This window comes from Gallus gallus, chromosome 23, assembly GCF_016699485.2.
Source record: "Gallus gallus isolate bGalGal1 chromosome 23, bGalGal1.mat.broiler.GRCg7b, whole genome shotgun sequence".
NCBI lineage: Eukaryota > Metazoa > Chordata > Aves > Galliformes > Phasianidae > Gallus > Gallus gallus.
The window spans coordinates 1902742-1924419 of NC_052554.1; the positions used below are offsets into that span (position 1 = coordinate 1902742).

The window sequence follows — 21678 nt, forward strand, 5'->3', positions numbered from 1 at the left end:
AACATTTCCCCCATGACTGAGTCTAGTTACTGCCTCAACAAAGAAGCTGCATCCCACCAAAGCATTCCCAGTTAATGAAGGAATGAGAAATGCCAATAAAAAGGAACTTCACTGTCTGAACACAGCAATGCTGCACAGTTCAGCCTACCTTTGTTTTATTAGGAAGGTATGTTTCACTACGTCTGGTCACCCAGACCAGTATATTACAGGAAAAGAAGAAATGAAGGCAAGTGGAAAACACTAGCCACCTTTCAGCAAATCCATCTAAGCCCCAGGCTGTGTCAGAAAGCACTGTTTGTCTGGGAGCTGCTTTTCCTGCAGAGAACTGTGTGGTAACACAGCTTGATCACATCACCCTTCTTCTGCAGCATGCAGAAGGAGTTCAATCATCAAAACTTATGGAACTTCATGGAAGCATCTACCCACAAGTCCCAGGTATGAGGATTGCCATTAGGACAGAAGGGAAGAGTCTCCAAGCTCAGACAAAGGTCTTCAGAGGAGACCACCAGGCACATGTAAATCAGTAGTACACTCCACTTGGTATGCCTTTCAATAGTTCAGAAGCTCTTTGAAATTTAAACAAACACCTGAAGCATGATTTCAAAAAACAACACTCAAGTTTAATCTGATCCCAGAGCTCTGAGAAGTTACACCCCCCTTGGAGATTCCTAAGTCCTCCCACCCGATCTATGTTCCCCACCCAAAGGCATGGCAACAAGACCAGGAATCAGCATGGACTCAAACACCACACCCAGAGTCCACTCAGGCAGCATCCAGGGAAGAGAAGTTCTCTCCCAGTCTTCCTTACAGCCACAGTGGAGGACTGCTAACTCAAAATTCAAGTCATATCAGACTTTGGAATAACTGCAAAACCTTACCAGGGCAAATGTTACTGAGCAGTACTAACAGCTCAGTGGCCAGCACTCAATTTGTACTCAAATGTACTCAATTGTATCTTTGAATAATTCTTTGCAGGAAAAAAAAGGAAAAAAGGTAACTTGGGTAAAAATTTATTTTACATACAGACCATTGCAACTTAACTATTATTTGAGATGTTATTTTATCTTTACAGAAAGTGACCAGCTGGTCTGAGATTAACAGAAGTGTAAGCTTGAGAGCTGGGATTTCAGAATGGAAATCAGATCTTGGGAGAAGAGTCCTTCCAAGCACCACACAGTGCAGTAAGGAGCTGCAAGTCTCTTAACTGCAGCTCAGCTGCACTGAACAGTAATGGAAGCAGATCTCCAGAGTCAGCTCAGACCTTTCTGAAGCTGAACTAGCTGAGAAAGATGATACCTGGACAGATACAGATGCATTTCTGACATTTCGTTCAGCTCTCAAACTAGAAATGAATATAGTGAAACAGCACAATCTCTGTAAAGTACAAAACATCGAGTTACAGGGCAGCAGACAGACAGGACAGCAATAATGGGAGGACCCTCCTAAGCCACGTATTCTACATATAGCAGGTTCCTGGCTGGGTTCATACTATGGCCCTAGTTCAAATGGACTGAGTACAAAAAAATACTTTGACCAATAATTAATTGAACTGGAAACAAACAGTCTACTAAAAAGCAATTCTTACTCTAGGTGCCAATGAGTCCTTAAAAGCAGGGAGGGGAGTGGGGAGCTGCTCTTTGGCAGTGCTGCCAAGATCATTCACGCTGCTCCATTTTTACTTTAGGAGGTCTCAGGAAGGTCCTGTTCTTCTTTTCTTTCTTGCCCTTTGTATTTGCCTGGAAATTTCTCCAGCTGTCCACACGACCATCCCGACTTTCCTGGAAACAAAAGAGAGGAAGAGGAAGGTTAACAACTGCAAGAGCCAGAGAACAGATTTTGCATACTAGCTTTGAGAGACCGGTATCAATTTGCCCCTTATGCTGCATCCTGTCAGCCAGGACATACAGACACTGGAAAGCCAAGACAACAGATGCAGCACAGTGGAGCCACAAACACCAGTGTAAGCAATACGCTGCTTTCTTGTTTCAAAACAAATGAGCTTGGGGGATGCAGGCATGATTAGAGCCTACTAAATCCTCCTGAGAAAGAAAAAAAGACTCCCCACAAACCCAACCTATGATTCCTAAAGGCTGAAGGTTTTGGGACTGAACGAGTGCAGGGATGACTCACTTCACTGTGTAATCCGCAAGCTCAAGTCCCCTCTGAGTAACTATCTGTGCCTGCAATACTGGTGTTGCACACAGGCTCAGGCCATAACAGCTGTTCTCCTCCCTCCCACCTTTCCTCTATGGCTGTATGGCAGAAGGCAGTGATCTGGATGATGGGACACAGCACACGTTCAGTAAGTTTGAAGATGACACAAAAATGTAATACTCCACTGAGACACCAGAGGGTCATGCTGCCATCCAGAGGAACCTTAACAAGCTGGAGAAGGCATCCAATAAGAATTTAACAAAGTTCAATGAGGAAAAGAGCAAAGTCCTGCCCTTGGGAGAACAACTCCACGCATCAATATATGAAAGAGGTCACTCCAGGAAAAGAGTTCTGCAGAGAAGGTCCTGAGGGTCCCCAGGGACACCACACTGACCACAAGCAAAATGCCCTTGCCACATAGGTGGCTGAGGGTATCCTGGACTGCACTAGGAGCATTGCCAGCAAGATAAGACAGGTGATCCTTTCCCTCTGCTCAGTGCCGATGAGGTCACACCTCGAGTGCTGCATTGTCCCAGGCTTCCCAACAGAAGACAGAAATCAAGTTATTACAGAGAGTCCAGCAAAGGGCCACAGATGCTATGACTGGAACATCTCTCCTATGAAAGAAGGCTGAGACAGCTGGCTGGGACTGTCAGGCCTAGAGAAGAGAAAGCTCAGTTGGGGTACCTCATCAACATGTGCAAGGATCTGGAGGGAAGGTGCAATGAAAACAGAGCAAGACCTCTCAGTGGTACCCAATGAAAGGACAGGAGGCAACAGGCACAGATTGACACACAGGAGGTTCTGAGTGCTAGGAAACACACACATGGTCCTGGACAAATGGCTCTAGTGGACCTGCTTGAGTAGGGAAATTCATCTCCAAAAATCCCTTCCAATCTTAATTATTCCACGATAACACTTTTTTTGAGGGATATGGCAACTTCTGTTCTAACCCCCTTGTTTCTTACAATTTGTCGGTAGAAGTCATTTTAGCTTGAAATTTCTGGGAAAGCAAACACTGGGTAGGGAAAAGGAGAAAGTAGACATTAGCAACTTACTCCTTTTGGGTACATCAAAATATGATTCAGCTCTCAAGGCTAATCCTATGAGGAACCAGCAGTAATGCAGAACACATATAAGGATCAAAAGTACAAGTCCTCAGGGTAAAGAGGCAGGAGAGCTGACCAAAGAACATGCAGTGTTCAGGCAAGGACTAGAATCATAGAAGAGTGATGCAGAAGCACAGCACAAGCACCTTTGCAGGCCTTTTTTTTTTGTGCATCATACTCATTCCTTTCAGATACACTGCAAAGGCAGCTACAGTCAGTATGCTTTCTCTCGTCTATGGCCACAAGCAGAAATAAGCTTCTTATGCCTGTAGATTAGGTGATCCATTTTGAACATTAGCACGTAGTTCCAATACTCTCTTTTCATATTTATGGAGTTGTAACCAGCAAGGCTGGAGAAGACACTTGCAAGTGCAGAGCTTCAGCTGTTTAGGAGCAGTATCAATAACTCCACAGTTCTACTTTTTGGTACATCATTATTTGCTTGCAATATGAGTTCACATTCCCTCAGCTTCTATCCTTCACTGCATCTGCAGAGCAACACGACCCAACTTTCCCAACCACAATGACCACAGACCTTCTGTCAGCAACACCACCAGTGGCACACATTTCTCTACCTGGCAATACATGACAAAACTCCATTGTGCACTCAACACAGCAGCATTAGGCAAATGCAGTCAGTTCAGTGTTCTCTAGAATACCCAGCTTCCTGTATCCATATGGTACAGCATATGAACAGAGAAACTCTGCCCATTTAAGTCTCTGGAAAAATCCCAGCTGTCTGCTTTCCAAAGGATGCCAGCCCAGCACGCACAGCTCTCTCCCAGACACCTTGTTTTATAAAGGCCTCTTGAACATAGCCTGGGATTAAGTTTGAGGGTAAATGAACAATCTAACACATCCTTTCAGGAGGTCCTGCATGTAGTTATTAAATTCTTTCCTGCCCACCCGGCCCTCCATGCCATAGAACTTGCCCTCTGGTGTGTAATAAAAGAAGAATCACAGGCTAGATCAGATACTTTGGCAGACTGTAGGTCTGCCACCTAGAATAACAGCACAACAACCACAGAGCCACTTCTGATACTTCTAGACCTTGAATGCAGACTAGAAGGAGCAAAGGGAAGTAGCAATTATTTAGATCTTTGGTATTTGTGAGAAATATAGATTCCCTAAGTGTTAGCAATCTGCTTGATAAGTACCAACCCAGTTCAAACCAGCGGTTGAACAGCTATGATTGCCACCAGTGACTTGGGCTAAGTAGTAATTCTGATTTCCAACTTGGGCTAAGAATAAGCTGCTAACAGCTGAAAAAATATGGCAACTTCATTTACAATTGTATGGCAAACAGGTATACAGGTATTGGACCAGAGAGATTATCGCATTACAGAGGAGAAATGAAATAAAGATCTTACTCGTGTCCTGGGCTTACAGAAGGGCTCCAAGAGGAAGGATCTCCTTCCTCTCTCTCCTCCAAGAGGATAGAGATCCTTCCTCTTCAGGAGTCAGCCCTTAAATGGGGTCTAGGAGTCCAGTCACTCAGGTGAAATTGTGTTCACCTGTGCCCCTGCAGCTGACTCAGTGCTCACCTCAGGTGGTCAATCAGAGGTTCAGGCTGTGATTCAATAGTTCCCATACAACAGTACACCTGTTTCTAGAGAAGTGATATCAAAGCTCTATCACATTTATGCCAAACCATTTCACTATGCATTTATCTAAATTAGCTTGAGCACCTGCCAACAAAAAGTCTCTCTTTTTGCAGAGGCATTTCCAGCAGCACAGCCAAGGATTGCTGAGGCCCACCCCATATGTGGCATTCAATTAAGCTGCTGATTACCTCAAAGTTCTTCTGCCATTCTCGTTCTCGTTTAGCCTTCTCCTGTGCTTCAATTTCTTCTTCTCTTTGTCGTTTCCTGGAAGGGAAGCAACAAAGGTGTGAACCACAAGCATCTACATTAAAGAAACAAAGTGACACTTTCAACACATCTCTGAAAGCTCTTCCAATTTCTGGGCAAATTACAATTCTTGTCAGTAAATATGCACATCTGTGGCTGCACAACAAAAAACCTGATTTCAAAACTGGAGTGAGCAGAGATGATAGCATGGCACCACTGACAGCAGACATTTAATCAGTGAGTCATCTTCTCTTGCAAAACAAGTTGGAATCTTTAATAACTCGACTGATAACTATCTAAAACTGCTCAGGGTACACATTTTGAGAAGTTAATAAACACATCAGCGTGCAAGAATGAGGTTTTTTCCTTTATTTTCATCTGAAGAAGCCCTGCTCTGTGAAGTGCATCTACAGCAACTACTCAGGCAACAGGTGGTTGATTACAATCACACGTGCCACAAGGTATTTCTGGCAATTAGTTAAAATTAAAAATCAACTGTTTGGATGCCAACAACACACAAAACCATTTCATTGTTTTTGCTGGCCTCTACAGAGTATATAAACATACTAAGTGTATCTTAAGAATAGGAGGGAAAGTTTCCTATTTGCATTCTTCAAGCACAGGCATCAATACTCAACAGAGAACACATGGAATCTAGATCATTAGAAGTATTTAGGCTTCATTTTGACAAGATCCTTGTTAACCTAATCCAAGGCTGTGCTTTCAGCAGGAGGTTGGACCAAATGACTCCCAAAGGACAGTTCGAACATACGTTTTCTTCAGATTCTCTAATTTCTAATCTTTTCCTAGGAAATGTGAGGGGCAAAGCAGAGCCAGACCTGCACAAGCAGAATGCTATTTGTACCTTTCATGCATTTCTTTAGCTTCTCTCTCTTTCCTCTTAATTTCCAGTTCAGCAAAGAGCTTCATTGTCTGCTTGTATACAGCCTGTTTGAACTGTAAAACACAAATCTGGTCTTAAAATAATGCACATTAACACAGAGCATTCTGTTTTACAGAAGAACATAAGAAGCATAAAAAGAAAGTAAAGCATTTGTGTGCCCACACAGCCTCACATCCTGCATTGAGAGCAGTCCATAGATGAGACATAGGAAATGGTACAAAACACTGCTGATTAAATTCTGGCACCAATACAACCAGGAAACAACTACTTAATAGTCTAATACTATTTCATTTTCATTTGTACTCATGAAGCTGTGCCCAAACAACTTCATTTCAAGCTCTCTTATTTTTTCCAATGAGTTCTGCAATGCTATGACATTTGACATATTAAAAAAGGTTAAATGGTCACTGTATTGATACTGATTTCCCAGCAGACCTCCTTGATGTGTTGTAACAATCTAGCCCTGGCTTTCCAGTGAAAAATAACGCTATAATTAAAACAAACTTCATTATTAAACAACAGCAAGACCTTTGAAAATCAGTGCAAAGTAAGACCATTATGGAGTTACTAGGATGATACCAAGAGGAAAAAAAACACTTTGTAGGAAAAAACAAGGGTGAATTTGTAAGACTAATTTGTTGCAGAACAGCAAATCTATCCTCAAAACAGCGGTTCTATCCTCAAATGCTATATGCACGAAACAACCCAAACAACCCTTCCTACAAAATGTCCCTAAAAGCACATTTTAGACATGCTGCAATGGGTTCCATACGTGCCTCTGCTGACAGTAAGAATACTAAAGCTGCAGCATTCAGAACACAAAATGAAATTCAATTCAAAAGAGTGCATAACGGACAAGCAATAATGCCTTGCTCCAAGGAAAGAACTGGATATTTTGATCTATGTAATATCATAATGCATTTCCCCTTTACACTACAGTCAAACTACTTCCAGAATGGATATTACTCAATGAATGGTACTTCTACAGTCACTTGCAACTTATTCTTCTGTAAGCAGAAGGATTTACAACACTCAAACAGCCAAAGAAATGTCTACATACTGGTTTTGATTCTCATTTCTCAAAATACATTCTGTACTCCTCAGTCACTCTGAAGCACACAACTTACAACTTCAGGATCATCTTCTTCTACATTGGGAGGTTTTCCATCCTTCTTCAGTTGCTTCTTTTTTTCTTTCACCTGAAGATTAAGAATGAAAGTAAGAGCCTACAAAGCTTTATAAGGATCCCTTAACTGTATCTAAGTAGTACTGTGTTCTATTCGAAGAACTGTTTGTTTGGATGACTGTACGTTCTTGATTTAGATCTGTTTTATTTTACATCAAAATCTCCTGGCCCTCAGCCCAAATATACACATGATCGCTGTCACGTGAACTGCAGTCATTAAAAACAATGTTAGATACTACTCATCCAACATAATCCCCTTCTTTTTTTTGTTAGTTTGTTTTTAACATACATTTACATCCAACATGTACCATCCAAACTAGCAGGAAGTTTATTTTGCATTGCAATACTTGAAATATTAACAATAACAAGCAGAACACAAAGCGTTCCTTTATTTACAGCATCTGAGTTCTCCCATATCAGCTTGTTATGTATAGTCTGCTCATATTACTCAACTAACTTCTTGACCGTTGCAATCTAAGCTCCTCTCCTTATCTTATAGGTCAAGTTTTTCCCCAAAACTTCCCAGTCTTCAGCTTTCACCACCTATTATCTTCCACCTACACAGATCTGAACTGCATCATTCATCCACAGACTTGAAAAAAACTATTTAGGTCAGATCTTGTGGTTTGACCTAATTACTTCAAGTACCAAATTTCACTGAGTTATCCTGCACTGAGCTCAAATGCAGCCTTGGACAAAGCACAGTCGTTCATGCCTTGAGAAGCTCAGTCTACCTGCACAGCTGCATCATGAGTTTTGTTCAGTGCACCTTTTAATGACGTAAACACACAGAAGATACACAAAAAAATCAAATTAAGAACAGTTTATGGAATACTTACAGTATGTTCCACATATTCTTTTCCTGCCTGTATCACATCCAAGGCCCTCTTCTTTTGCTCCTGATCTAGCAGCAACTTGTATGCTTTATCTACAGCTAAAAACAAGTACCAACATTAATAGCACCACTAGTCACATTTGAAAGGCACCACAAGATTGCTACTTTGGAGGGTTTTTAGGTTGTTTTTTGTGGGTTTTTTTTTTTCCCTATTATATCCAGGTAAGTGATTTCATGATCAGTCAAATGAGATTTGGGGTATGGTAGTGTCAGAGACTGTCAGATACCTCCGGACTTTGTAGGGTTAAAGCATCGATCCTACCAAGAGATTTAGTTCAAGGTATAAGGTTAAGCTTGAGGTTGGCAATGCCTCTGAAACCATTTTATTACTGTTGTACAGCCTCTGGATAAAATATAATGCACAGAATAAACAGTTTTTCTTGAACTATCCTGAAGCCCAATGGACGAGTTTGTCCTACTGCAAACTAACAATACCATTACTGCCACCTAGTGAAACGCTGCTGCTGAAATGCCAACCAAATGCCAACATCTGCTTCTCCCTCATCTAAGACACCTCTGCAGCAATTCTGTCCTTTCATGGGGCCACAGATCTTACAAGCATTTAAAACGGCTACAGAAAAACAGCAGCCCAACTACTACCACACTCCAGCTCAGAAAAGGGTGAGAGTCAGTAGCACAAATTTACCTTCAAATGCCTTCTGAGCTCTATCTGCATCATCTTGATTTTTGTCTGGATGTACCAATATTGACAGCTGCAAAAGAAAGAATCTTGCCATCAAGATCTTTGTAAAAAAGAGGACTACTTCAGTGGTTTTTGTGAGAGAACAGCTCAGACAGGAGGAGTCAGAGGGAATGACATCCCTTTGTGTACAGGCAAATAAGCTGACAACACAATAGACTAAACATCAGTAAAAGTTTATCAAGGTTTCTCACTGAAAATCCAGTCCAACTTCTGTAACGAAAAGGCTAAGAAAAGCTGCAGTTTGGGCTATGCAGCCATACAAACACCTTTCAGCCACAGCAGCATAGAGCTGACATGAACCACCTGTTCACACAAGTTTCAAACCTTTGGTCTTAGAAAGAAACAAATCTACAAAGACCATCCTCAGCCACAGTTTCTCTCTTATTCTACATCTCCCGAGAAGCCCTCCAGGATCTCTAAAGTTATTCAAATATTAAATTACTTAAAATGATGAGTACATTTTTTCCTTAGATCCCTTTACTGAAAGTTGAGGAAACGTCTTCCTGCAGTCTCTGTAGAGCAGTCAGGACACTGATCACTAACATCTTTAGAACAGCCTTAAAGCAACAAGAAAACACATGTTCCTTATTTTCCCCTTTTAAAGGATGAGAACACTCCTCCAAAGTTTCTCCACACAGCATTCTTTTTCTATAGCTTTTATTTTGGTCCCTGTTAGCCTGATTCTCCAGTTTATCTTTCCTACTATGATGTTGAAAACCAGTGCCAGTGCACTGGTGAACATAAATTATCCACTTCCTGACCTCTACCCATGACACTGCTGGTTCACAAAAAAAAGTTTTCCTCCTGTCCCCAAGAACAGCACGGTGCTCATTTACTCTGTGACTTGTAATAGCCAGAATCTTTTTCCTTCTATTGGCTGCTCCATATTCTGCAATTAGGCATTTGATTTCTTCAATTAATAATTCCACACACTGTTTTTATTCTATCACTTTGACTTCCAAACACTTCTCTGTAGTATTTTATTAGCATAAAGCTAAGACAGCCGTGTTCATTAATAAGCAAAATTGAGAACTCAGCAAGACTGAAAGGTTATCCTTCCATTCCCCATGAATAAGCATAGAGCACCTGCCACCACCTCAGCAAGTATGCTCCTTCATCAGGACAAGAGAGCTGCTGGCTGTCTAATGCCAGATCTCCATGTCTACAGCACAAATTCAGATGGCAAGATGCATCCCTCTGAAAATTACATCTTTGTGCTGCACGCACTGATCATGCATTTCTCCTGCAGATTTGGCAGCAGAATAAGTCTGAAATAATGTTTCCTGTGTTGCACGGAGCAATGAAGAGCCACTGAGCAGGGCTGCCGCTCTCTCAGGTAGCCCAACCACAAAAAATAACTGGTGAAATTCTTAAGGAAAAATCTCAAAAATAAATACTTCTGGATCAAAGATAACGTATTTAAGAGAAATGCATTCTCACAGATCTTAAATTTCTGTCAAAAATGGACCTCCTTGGACTAAACTTCAATACACTGCTTACATGCGGGCATTTCAGTTCACATTAGCTCAGTGACATGTTTTACAAAGCAGCATACCATGCACGGATCAGGCACCCTTCTGCAGCTTTCCCCTTGTGGATACAAAGATTGTTCTACACATTCCTTCACAAAACAGCTACTTGTCCCTACCCAGACACAACTTTTCTGCTGCCTCCCCTATTCCCAAGCACAGCTGCACAATCTCTGCAGAGCTTCTAGTTTCATTTCAGAAGCTTCAAATGCAAAAGTCAAATACCTGTCGGAACCTTTTCTTTATTTCTTCATCTGTGGCTTCAGGATCCATCTGCAGAACCTGAAACAGACCACGACAACAGAGCAAATTCAACGGTACGCCCCACGTTTCAGGTTCCTGGCAGCAAGCTCTGAATACTTGGTTCATCAGCATATAGGTACAACATCAGAAAGCTCAGCCCAATGGGGAGCTGCTTCAGGATATGAGTTTTCACCTAGTAAACTGGGAACATTTTAAGGGACACTGTGTTTGGGATGTTCTACTTTTAGCAATGCTATGTTTCTTTGAGTCCTTTCCACACACTAATCTTGTATAGACAGCTGCCATCCCTAAATAGCCACCTTTGGCCTAAACCTTCAACCAAATCCGTTACTTAGTTCAGTAGAAATAGGAGCACATCATGGCTTTGGGACACTGTCAGACAATTTGTAACTGAGAACAGTGGGCAAGAAACACACTGTTTCAGAAGAATTTGTTGACTTTTGTCTGCTAGCTTTTGAAAGATGGAAGAGTTTTACTGTTTGGCTTCCATGAACAAGCTTACAACTCATTGTTCTTTAGGGAGAACTGTTTAGGAGCTGTTCTGTGAATCAGTTTACTGAATAGAAGCACTAAGCAACAACTGAATTTACTCAGCGTGGACACGCACTGGTCTGACACTAAGAATCTGTAAATACAAAACTTTTTTTTTTTAGAGAAAAGCTACAGTCTACTTTTAAACGGCTTCTGTAATTAGCTCTCCAAATCAAGTATTGAGATGTACACAGAACCTGCAATGTACACAAACACTGCAAAGTGAACCTCCTGAATGAGCAGCCTTAAATATGGGCTATGAAAAGCACCTGAATCTATTAGAAAAACAGACAAGGATGACATCAGGAAAGAACTCTTGTTCAGTGAATGAGAAGCAGAGCACAAGCCAGTAATAGTAATGTAAGCTCACAGCTCTGACAGCCAATTGTATCTTGAGCTGCATCAAAAGGACTGTAGCTAAGAGGACAGGTCAAAGGAAGCAATTACCCCCAAATACAGTGCTGCATTCAGCTCTGAGGCCCCAGCATAAGGACATGCACCTGTTGAGGCAGGTCCAGACAATGCCATGAGGATGCTCAGAGGGCTGAAGCACCTCTCCTGTGAAGAGAGGCTGAGGGAGATGGGGTTGTTCAGCCTTGAGATGTGAAGGCTCTGGAAGACTTAATTTTGACCTTCCATTACCTATAAGGAAGTTGGGGAGGGACTCTTTATCAGGAAGCGTAGCTACATGACAAGGGGTAATAGCTTTAAATTGAAAGGGGGGAGAATTTAGATTAGATACTTGGAAGAAATTCTTCATCGTGGGGCAAATGAGACCCTGGCACAGAATGCCTCAACCCTGCAGGTGCTCAAGGCCAGGCAGCACAGGGCCCTAGGCAGTCTCATCTGGCAGGGGGCAACCAGCTCATGTGCTGCATCAAAGGGCAACGTAATTTGACAGAAAATAAACTCCACTGCATTTCAGCTTGTCCTCAGATATCAGAGGGGCTGGGGGCAGCTGAACATAGATTCTGAGTAATGCCCAGCCCACTGCTCTAAGTTTGGTCACAGAACTTCCATGGTTATGGATTCACAAACAGTGCACTGCCCAATTCATCTAGCAGCGTCCAAATGGGTTACACAACCACCCAAAGAGTTTGGGCCATGCCCAGACTAAGAACTCTCACAGCTAGATTAGTGAATTGTGCAGCTCATTAAAGCAACAGATTACAGGTTCTTTTGGATTGCTGGTGATAAATACACTGTCTGCAAAGCATGAGAGGTTAACCAAGATCATGAATAACAGAAATTACTGTGTCTCCCAGGGAAGCACTCAGCATTACTGAGTGTGCAAGTCTTACCCAAGAAGCATCCCTATGGAGGGGAATAGTGGCTCAGCCTGTTGACTGAACCTAGAAGTAAAAGATGGTCCATGTCTGACATCCAATGGCATATTCCCTGTCGTTCTCCCTCTTTTAAGCCATTTTTATGCTATTGTTTATTTTACAGGTAGAGCTTGAGGGACTTCAGTCATACATACTTTTGTTTATGCTTGGTATAAAATTATCTCACCTTGCTTTTAAAGGTATGGGCTAAAAAAAAAAAGTGTATGCTCAGTAAGAGGCAGCTGCACCTCAGAGGGAAGTAGCTTTTGGGATGGAGGTGTGTTTTGGTATTACAATGCACGTATAATGTTCATCAAAGGACAGCATTTTGTCAAAAAATAATGGCAGACTTTAGGCTGGGGGCTGCCGTTAAGTAGTTTGGCACTACCAAGTCCCCATCCCAGCACTGCTCTTCTAAGGAGTCAGTATGCCAGGTTCTCCTGATGCTGTCAACACCTAAAGTTGCCCACAGAACCACTATGGATCACAGAACTTGGCCACAGAGTCTGCACTTTGCTCCACCCTCTGTGCCATTTAATGGACTCTTTCAATACCACCTGCACTCTGCTTATGGACCCCTGTGAACAAAGCTGTACCTTAGTTTGTAAGTCACCTATAGCAATTGTTCCACACCATGGCAGAGGATTGGAACTGAGGGGGCTTTAAGGTCCCTTCCAACCCAAACCAATCTGTGATTGTATGAATACCCAGAAGAATACCACAATATGTTGTCTTCACTGCTTTCAAGATTTTAACTGATTGCAACTGGAACAACACAATACAATGGGCAGTGGAGTTATTCAATTCCCAATGATTCCTCCAAGATTGCTCTCTGATAAGCAAGAGTCTCTCTATCCTTCTATGTGCAGAGGTTCAGTGGGATGAACATCCAAAATAAAGGACAATCAGAAATGCTGAGTCAACAGTGGTCAGAAGAGAACCTGACAGCATGTCACCTGTTACATTACCATTCATGAGGTACTTAGTATTACTCTGCCAAATCTCCCAGTGCTGTTAAACAACAGAAGAATGCCAACAGGACACAATTTCTTCCTGCCATTAAGAGAATAAGCACATATATACCATCCTTTTATCTCCTGCACTGTAATCCACATTTAGAGATTTGTACCTTTCTGACAATTGGCCTCTTTCCAGAAAGAAATACACAGTAAATCCAAAACTGTGTGTGCTAAGTCAGACAGGAGAATATGTTCAGACTAACCTCAAAAGGATTCAAGTTGAAATAGGAAGATCCAGGTCGGGTCAGCCTGTCAATTTGGTTTTTTGATGTTAAAACAGAATCTCGTTTTTCAATTTGTTTCACCTGCAGAACAAAAGACACTTCTTATTAACCAACCATAACAACATGCTTACCTGCTTTCCTCTGTGACAGCTATGCCAACTGTTACCATTCTGTGCTATAACTCACAACACCTCCTGCTCATCCCAAGCCTGTAATTACTCAGGAATTAGCGGGGCACATTTTTCAGTATTCTCTACAGCATGACAGTACTTCCAGCATCTTCTTTTAGATGTAAGAGAAATCTAGAAAGCACTTCTGCCTTTGTCTTCCACAGCTTGCTCAGCAACTGTGCCTTTTTGCCCTCACTTCACTCCTACACTTTACCAGCACCGTCATCCCGATACCTTGGATACCGACTGCATGACTGCTTTTAACCCAGTACTGCCAGGAGAGCCCACTGAATACCATCACACCACTGTAAGCAAGCCAATACATCTCACTCCGACCATTCATTTTGCTCAGTCAGGGCAGTTTAGTTTTTCATCTTCTCACTGTTAACCCAAACCTCATACTGGCATTCACTATTCACCTTTAGCGAAAGGAATACGCAGCCATTCACTCAGCAGGGCTCAGTTAACCAAGCCGAGCCGCGCACAGCCTGAGGGACGCACAGAGAAAGTGCGGGGTCCCCCTCCAACTCCCCCGGCCGCACAGTAACAGCAGCGCAGCACCGGGCTGAGCTCGGAGCTGACAGCAGAGCCCGCGGTCTGCAGGGATTCATTGAACCGGGCGAGAGGAGCACAGAGCAGAGCGCAGAGCCGCGCACAGCCCCCACACGGCTGCAGGGCTCACCCGGCCGGGCCGAGCCGGGCCCCTCCGCGCTGCCCCCGCCCGCCCCCACACAGGCTCCGCTCCGCCCGCCAGGCCCCAGCGCCGCCGGGGTAGGCCGCGGCGAGCCGGCGGCAGGCAGACGGGGCTCGGGAGGACGGGGCCGGACTCGCGCCCCCGCCGCCGCCGCGCTCGGCCGCCGGTACCTCGCTGTAGAAGGTGAGGAACGCCTCCTCGGCGGCGCCCCCCGCCCCGCGCTCCTCCGGAGCCGCCATCGCCAGCACCGCGTGACGCTGCGCGCACGCGCGAGCGCGACGCTGAAGCCGACAGGGAAGGCGACACCCCCGACACGTGATCACAGCGGCGCGTCATGGTAACGGGGGCGGATAGGCGGGAGAGGCGCATGCGCAGTCGAGCGCATCCCGCTCAGCCGGGTTGGGCGCGGTGCCGGCCCCGCCCCTCGCGCCCCGTCCGCGCGGCGCTCCAAGGGCAGGCGGACATGGCGGCCGTGTTGGCGCTGCGGGGCGGCCTGCGCGGGGCCCTCCTGGCGCAGCAGCAGCAGCGCGCGTGGAGCTCGGGCTCGGGCGCCGACCAGGTGCGTGCGGGGCGGTGGGGTGTGGGCCTGGGGGGGCGTGGCGCGGTGCTCACCGCCCGGTTTCCCTGCAGCTGGGCGAGCTGGGCAAAGGCGCCGGGAAGGGCGGCGGTGGCGGCGGCTCCATCCGCGAGGCCGGAGGGGCCTTCGGCAAGAAGCAGGCGGCCGAGGAGGAGCGCTACTTCAGGTGAGCGGTGAGGCCTCGCTCTCAGCCTCCGGCCCCCCGGCGGGACCCCGTGCGTGGTCGCTGTGCCGGGCCCACCCCGCGCTGTGCTCTGTTATAGGGAGAAGGAGCGGGAGCAGCTGGCGGCCTTAAGGAGACACCACGAGGAGGAGATCGATCACCACAAGAAGGAGATCGAGCGGCTGCAGAAAGAGATCGAGCGCCACAAGCACAAGATCAAGAAGCTGAAGGACGATGACTAAGCTGCTGCTGGATGTCGTTTGCCTCTGGCGTAAAACAGCCGTGCAGACTGTATGCTTTGGCCAGAGTTATCCACATGTGTTGTATTATACTGTGGTCGGCAGCAATGTCAAATAAACTGCTCAGTGTCTCTCTTCTGTTTGGTAACTGTTCAATGAGGGGGCAAAATAATCTGCTGTCTGGTTGTAAGCATCATAGACTCATAGAACGGCCTGGGTTGAAAAGGACCACAAATGCTCAAACAGTGCCAACCCCCTGCTATGTGCAGGGTGGCCAACACCAGACCAGGCTGCCCAGAGCCACATCCAGCCTGGCCTTGAATGCCTCCAGAGATTCCACATCCATCCACAACCTCCTTGGGCAACCTGTTCCAGTGCATCACCACCCTCTGAGTGAAAAAATTCCTCCTAATATCCAACCTAAACCTCTCCTGTCTCAGTTTAAAACCATTCCCCCTTGTCCTGTCACTATCTACCCTTGAAAACAGCCGTTCCCCCTCCTGTTTATATGCTCCCTTGAACATCACTGCTTTCTGTAAGGTTGGTTGGTTTGATTTTTTGAAAGAAATGTCCATTGGTGCTCAGTGTGCTCAATTCTCAGGTAAAGATGCAGGCAAAGGGTGGGGGGCAAAGAAATGGTGACTGAGAGCGCTGTTCACACATGGAACTGCTCTGAGAAGCCGCCCACTGCAGGGAGCGCCTCAACATGCAGCTCTGTCATTGCACTCAGCAATTAGTGCCATAAACAGAGAGGAAGGCCCTGTGCTCAGTCCCAGCGAGTCCACCCCTCATAGTGCAAATTTCTGAACCAAAGCAGCAGGGAGCAGCCTGGTTTGTCCAAAGATGTTGCTTTTTTTGCCAAATGGTTTTCTCTGTCTCCTTTATCCAAGCCTCTTCCAGAAAGGATGGATCAAAATCATATCATAGAACCATAGAATGGCCTGGGTTGAAAAGGACCACAATGATCATCCAGTTCCAACACCCTGCTATGTGCAGGGTTGCCAACCACCAGACCAGGCTGCCCAGAGCCACATCCAGCCTTGGCCTGCAGGTTTGGTCACTTCTGAGATGCAAGGAAACCACAGTAGAAGGTATAACATGATAGCTGCTGAAACGGTGTAGCACTGAGCCCTGGGAAGAAGTGGAATGTATACAGTAAGAACGGACAGATACGCAAACAGGCTTTTCTGCCTAACCTTTGCTGCCTTGCCTGTTCCTTTTGCCCAGACAGACCTGTAGCTTCTACAGAAGCCACGCTGCACTGAAGTATGTCAGACTGTGGAGTATGGTGATGAATCATAGAATTACTCAGGTTGGAAAGGACCTCAAAGATCATCAAGTCCAAAGCTTGATGGGCTGGACTGGGCATTGTGTGTGTGGAGCTGTCATTTCCGAAACAGCAGGAGGCAAAGCAGAGCCTTCCATACAGAAGGCGCTTTGAGAAGGGTGCAGCTACCTGCTGGACAGCATCACAGTTTCTCTGGTGGCAACTGGTACACCCCCAGTCAGCTGTTCTCCCATTGAATTGCTTTCACCAGGTTAACGTTTCCAGAGTGAATGATGGTAGCACTAATGAAGAGGAATGTGCCGTTAAACTCCTGTTTGGTGCAAGTGTAATCCAGCTGTCTTGAGGGTACTTTATTTCCAATTGAGGCTAATTAACCTGAGCCAAAAGCATTAATATCTTCCCCCCTCCCCATCTCCCTGGGAAAATGAAACCTAATGGATAGCCAATGGCACAAATAGCCCTCCCTTCTGTACAAGAAGGAGGGGATTCTTCTCCCCTTCCTGCCAGCACTGGTACATCCTTGTTATTCTACTGACCCTCAGGGTTGGGCTGATCCTATTTATAATACCCCAATGCTCAGCAGCCACCTACAGCATGCATTCATGAAGAAAAAGCTTTGATTCCTAGGACGGCCTTCACATCCAATGAGACACACATCCATCTCTTCCCTCAAACCCTCTGTCCTTACCTTGCTCCTGTAGTTCATGGCCCAACACCACTGCAGAAGCTGGGTAACAAGGATGAAACTGACAAGATATAAAAGCCTGAAACCATGAGTTTGAATTGGCAGGACCTCTTCCTTCCACTTTTGGTTGAACAAAAGGAGTAAATGAAGTTGTTTGCCCTTGGTTTTTTTTCTTTTTTTTTCTTTTTTTTTTTATTTTCCCCTATTTATTCTTCTTCCTCACTAAAGACCCTGAGCGTTTAGTAAGCTTTTTTTTTTATTGCAAATAACCCAGGTTGTTCAGTCTGGTCTCTTTGTGCCTTTTTGTCATACTAGTCCTCCAGAGCAGACAAGGCAAATGAGATATGACAAAGACAAAGCAAATACTTTTTTTATCATCAAAACCACTAGCTCAACACAAGACAAAATAAACGTGTTAAAAAATAACACAGTAATAACAGCAGCATTGCCCTTCCATCTGTGTATGAGAAGTCTCCTGGAGACAGGCCGGTGCACAGTGCGTTACCCTCAATAGGTGCACCAATAATCCATCATAATGAAACATCTAGAGCACTGGAAAATGTCATATTTGGTGTATGTGTTAACAGATCACACACACGCTACAGCAGAAGGAACTGCTACCTTGCTACCAATATGGAAATAAAGCAGTTTCAATGCAGTCTTGGGAGGAAAGTGGTAGAGTGATGGGAACAGGCTGAATCTCAGCAAAACTCAACCCTTGGCTATTAAGAAAACAGAAAAATCTCAGCAGGTGGCAGGGTAAATACAATACAATTTCCAGCTGCTGGAAAGCCTGTCCCTTTGCAGGGAGGGAATAATGGCTGTGCTCACCTCACTCCTTTGCCAGTATACCCAGCACTCCCAGTTGCTCAAAGAATCAGAAATAAAAGGGCAGCCTCACTGCCAGGAGCTGTGGTGTCAGCAGTGCATGCTCAGCTACTGGCTGCAGGGACACCACAACTGCCTGAGTGTCCACGAGGCAGCAGAACTTGTTGCTGCCTTCCCAGACTCACACAAGCCCACAATCTGCAGCAGAACTTAACACTTTCCTTGCTTGAAAGATGCTGTTTGTCCTGACTAAATTGGGTCTTGTATACTGGTAGTTCCTGTAGCACCTGTACAGACAGACCTGTAACATCATGCCAGGAGTTTCTAGCAATAAAGAAATAAATAACCAAAAGTTTAAAATCACTCTTTGTTCCAGAACACCTGGAACTTTGTTACAGGCTTGGCTTGTTGTCTTGCACTGGACTAACCTGCTGCCTTCAGGTCACAGCTTACTAAAGGTATTCCATGTACAGAAGATAGGGAAAAAATGGCACCCATTACCCTTGTTGAGCATTTATGGAGGCCAAGCAGTGAGTGTGAGCATAGCAAAGTGGTGCATTTCAGCAACAATGCTATCACAGCAGACGTGAAACAACGAGTTCCCTCTATTGGTGCAGGTTTTTATAAGAGAGGCACACAGGCTCTTGTTCATCACCGGTGAAAATGTATAGTTAATGATGGTGGCTATGCTGAAAAAAAAAATGGTGTTTTGTGGCTGAGAATTTGCTCTATCAAATAGTGTTATTGTGCTCTTTGTCTGCTGTAGCTTCCGTGGAAATAAATAGGAGGCATTACTTTCAGAGCAACCTATGTACAAGGAGGACACAGATCTGATTTCACATTGGAATTTGGTCAGGCCTGTTAACAGGCAATGTATGTGCAGACTGCAGCACACAGTAGATGACTTTCATACTGTTTTTCTCAGACTAACAGTGGTCCTATTGTCATGTGAAACAAAGCTGATAGACCTCGTCATAGAAAAAAAAACCCAAACAACCAGACTGCTTGGTGGAACCACTGTTGGAACAGAAATGGTTTACGTTCCATATTACAGAGAAAAAGCAATAGTGCCAGATCCTGTAAAGGAATGCTTGGTGGTCATCTGGTAGCTTAAAAGTTAATCCATGTTTAATTCCAAATTCTGCCTTATGAACACCACTTTGCTAATGGTGTATATTATTAAACTCTTGGCAGAAAAAAATAGCATGCAAACAAAAAAAACCATATGCAAAAGTTCTGTGCCAGCAAGTACCTGTTAAGCCTAACCTCAAATCAACATGCATTGGGGGATGAAATGAGAAACAAAAAAACCCCATACTACCTAAACCCACAGCCTGCTACTGCTCACAGCTGTCTGCACAGAATGAATTGCCCAAGAGGGATTTGGGAAATGGCAGTGCAGAACAGATGAGAAAGTGTTAGCAGTGCCTTCAAGGCTTTGACTTTGACAATTAGTACATTAGGAATGTTCCTGCTGTAAGATATGGTAGTGCTCAATAACTGACATTGCTGCATTGTCAAAATGCACCCCTCCTCAATGTATATTTTGCTGTAGTCTATGCTCAGTCTTCTGGTGTAAAGGGTATGTCAGTGGAAGAGCTTTGCAGGATATTTCTGAAGCACCAGAGAAGAGTCGGATGTTCAGATCCCTCAATTCCCCTTTATTTTTGTGCTGTGACAATTCCTTAAGCATATTACTGATTCCCAGTCAGATGAACTGCTGATCAACTTAAATGGATGAGGCAGTAATTGTACTCCTTGCAGCTCTATGCCGTGAGAGACCCCACAGTCAAGACTGGTAATGGGAGAGACGGAGCAGCACAGAGCTCACATGCAAAGCTGCAGCTCCACCCATGATCACCAAGCAGGCTCAGCAGGGCACAGAATTGTAGGGGTTGGAAATGACATCCAGAGATCCTGAAGTCCACCCTCCCCACTAAAGCAGCTTCCCTAAAGTAGGTCACACAGAGAGGCATCCAGATGGGTCTTGAATACGTCCAGTGAAGGCAACTGGTCCACTCCACCTCTTTGGGCGGCTTCTTCCAGCTCTGTCACTCTGTACAGAAGTTCTTCTTTGTGTTAGTACTTGTGTTCCAGTTTCTGCCCATTGCCCTTTGTTCTGTTGCTGCATGCCAGTGGGAAGAGTCTGTCCCCGTTGACTTGACTCCTGCATTGTAGAGATTTATGAACAGCCATAAGCCCCTCTCAGCCTTCTCTTCTCAGACTGAGTGTTCCAAGGGCTCTTAGCCTTTCCTCACACTGCAGAGGCTCCAGGTCGTTAATCATCTTTTGTCACCCTCCACTGGACCATTTCCAGAAGATCCTCATCTTTTTGGAACTGGGGAGCCCAGAACTGAACCCGGTTTTCCACCCATGGCAGACCAAGGACCTCCAGCAGCTGAGATGGACCTCACCTTCTAGATCACAAAGCTGCTTTTACATCCATCAGCCAACGCACACAACTGCATCCACGCTCACGATGGGAGCACACACACTTAACGTGCATGCAGCTTTCAGGAGGAGCATTTTGCTGTTGGAAGGGGTGCTCTGGAAGCACAGGACTGCCCAGGGCTGCTCTCCTCACAGCTCTAGGGCTGCAGGATGAGAGAAGGCTCCATGGGAGAAACACCACCGCTGCCAATGAGCTGCTCTCCTACAGACTATTGCACCAAGCCTGCACCCACCGAGGACCTGACCAAACAAATGAGGCACAGCAAATAAGCTCTATTTAATCACAGGTTAATTAGCTAATAACAGCACACCTGGGCAGCAGGACCCTCCTCCCCCGCCCTCCCCCCCCGCTGATGTCCTTCAGAGGAGGTCCCACACAGAGCCCTTCCGGCTGCACATCAGAGCTGACAGCCTCGGTCGGGGCCGGTTCCCTTACAAGGCAAAAGCCGCCCTGAGCACTTTCCCTCCGCGGTACCGCCGCCGGGCAGAACCAGAAAGGCCTCACACAGCCACCAGGCCGCACTCCGGAGAAAGAGACAGCAGCTCAAGCCCCGGCAGCGTCCGTCGGGACACCAACAGGCCACAGCTCCAGGCCCGGCCGCAGGGCGGAGCCCAACCGCCACCGCCCGCCCTCGCGCCGCACGTCCAGGGCGGAGCGACGCCGCGCGCGCTCCCTACACTCCCTTTGTTCCGAAGCTGCGGGCGGCGCTGCCCCTTTAAAAGCCCCAGCTCCGGCCCTGCCGGCGCGCCGGGTTGAAGGCGCCGCGCGATTGGTTACAGAGCCTTCCTCTGATTGGTCTCCGAGAGTCACAGCTGGTTCCGCCTCCCGTTTCCTATAGGTGGGGCTGACTGCTCGTTCAGAGCGGGAGGTTCTGAGTGGGTGAAGCAGC

General features: G+C 45.6%; 2 protein-coding genes and 1 long non-coding RNA gene across 3 annotated transcripts; 1 reads left to right on the forward strand and 2 right to left on the reverse strand.

Moving 5' to 3' along the window:
- Positions 1-994: 994 nt before the first annotated feature.
- DNAJC8 (DnaJ heat shock protein family (Hsp40) member C8) lies at positions 995-14822 on the reverse strand. The gene is made up of 9 exons (XM_015297581.4): positions 14728-14822; positions 13673-13774; positions 10556-10612; positions 8745-8811; positions 8043-8137; positions 7145-7216; positions 5979-6070; positions 5056-5131; positions 995-1778 (listed from the first exon to the last, which is right to left on the reverse strand). The coding sequence occupies exons 1-9, from the start codon at positions 14794-14796 to the stop codon at positions 1656-1658; spliced, it is 753 nt and encodes a 250-aa protein (XP_015153067.1). The 5' UTR covers positions 14797-14822; the 3' UTR covers positions 995-1655.
- A 54-nt stretch (positions 14823-14876) lies between these two features.
- Positions 14877-15674, forward strand: ATPIF1 (ATPase inhibitory factor 1). The gene is made up of 3 exons (XM_015297582.3): positions 14877-15116; positions 15188-15300; positions 15398-15674. Exons 1-3 carry the CDS (start codon positions 14892-14894, stop codon positions 15537-15539), a joined length of 480 nt encoding a protein of 159 aa, XP_015153068.3. The 5' UTR covers positions 14877-14891; the 3' UTR covers positions 15540-15674.
- Positions 15675-19977: 4303 nt separating this feature from the next.
- On the reverse strand, positions 19978-21480 carry LOC107055010. Its single transcript, XR_001469904.4, has 2 exons — positions 21225-21480; positions 19978-21028 (listed from the first exon to the last, which is right to left on the reverse strand). It is a non-coding gene; the product is annotated as an uncharacterized LOC107055010 (long non-coding RNA).
- Positions 21481-21678: the final 198 nt, after the last annotated feature.

Bases quoted from the DNA above. Each gene is read 5' to 3' on its own strand.
- ATPIF1 (XM_015297582.3), top strand. From the start codon at position 14,892: ATGGTAACGGGGGCGGATAGGCGGGAGAGGCGCATGCGCAGTCGAGCG. The intron at 15,117-15,187 runs GTGCGTGCGGGG...GTTTCCCTGCAG, and splicing joins CGGGCTCGGGCGCCGACCAG to CTGGGCGAGCTGGGCAAAGG. The intron at 15,301-15,397 runs GTGAGCGGTGAG...GCTCTGTTATAG, and splicing joins GAGGAGGAGCGCTACTTCAG to GGAGAAGGAGCGGGAGCAGC.
- DNAJC8 (XM_015297581.4), bottom strand. From the start codon at position 14,796: ATGGCGGCTCCGGAGGAGCGCGGGGCGGGGGGCGCCGCCGAGGAGGCG. The intron at 13,775-14,727 runs GTACCGGCGGCC...TTTGTTCTGCAG, and splicing joins TCCTCACCTTCTACAGCGAG to GTGAAACAAATTGAAAAACG. The intron at 10,613-13,672 runs GTTAGTCTGAAC...GGTCTGTTTCAG, and splicing joins TCAACTTGAATCCTTTTGAG to GTTCTGCAGATGGATCCTGA.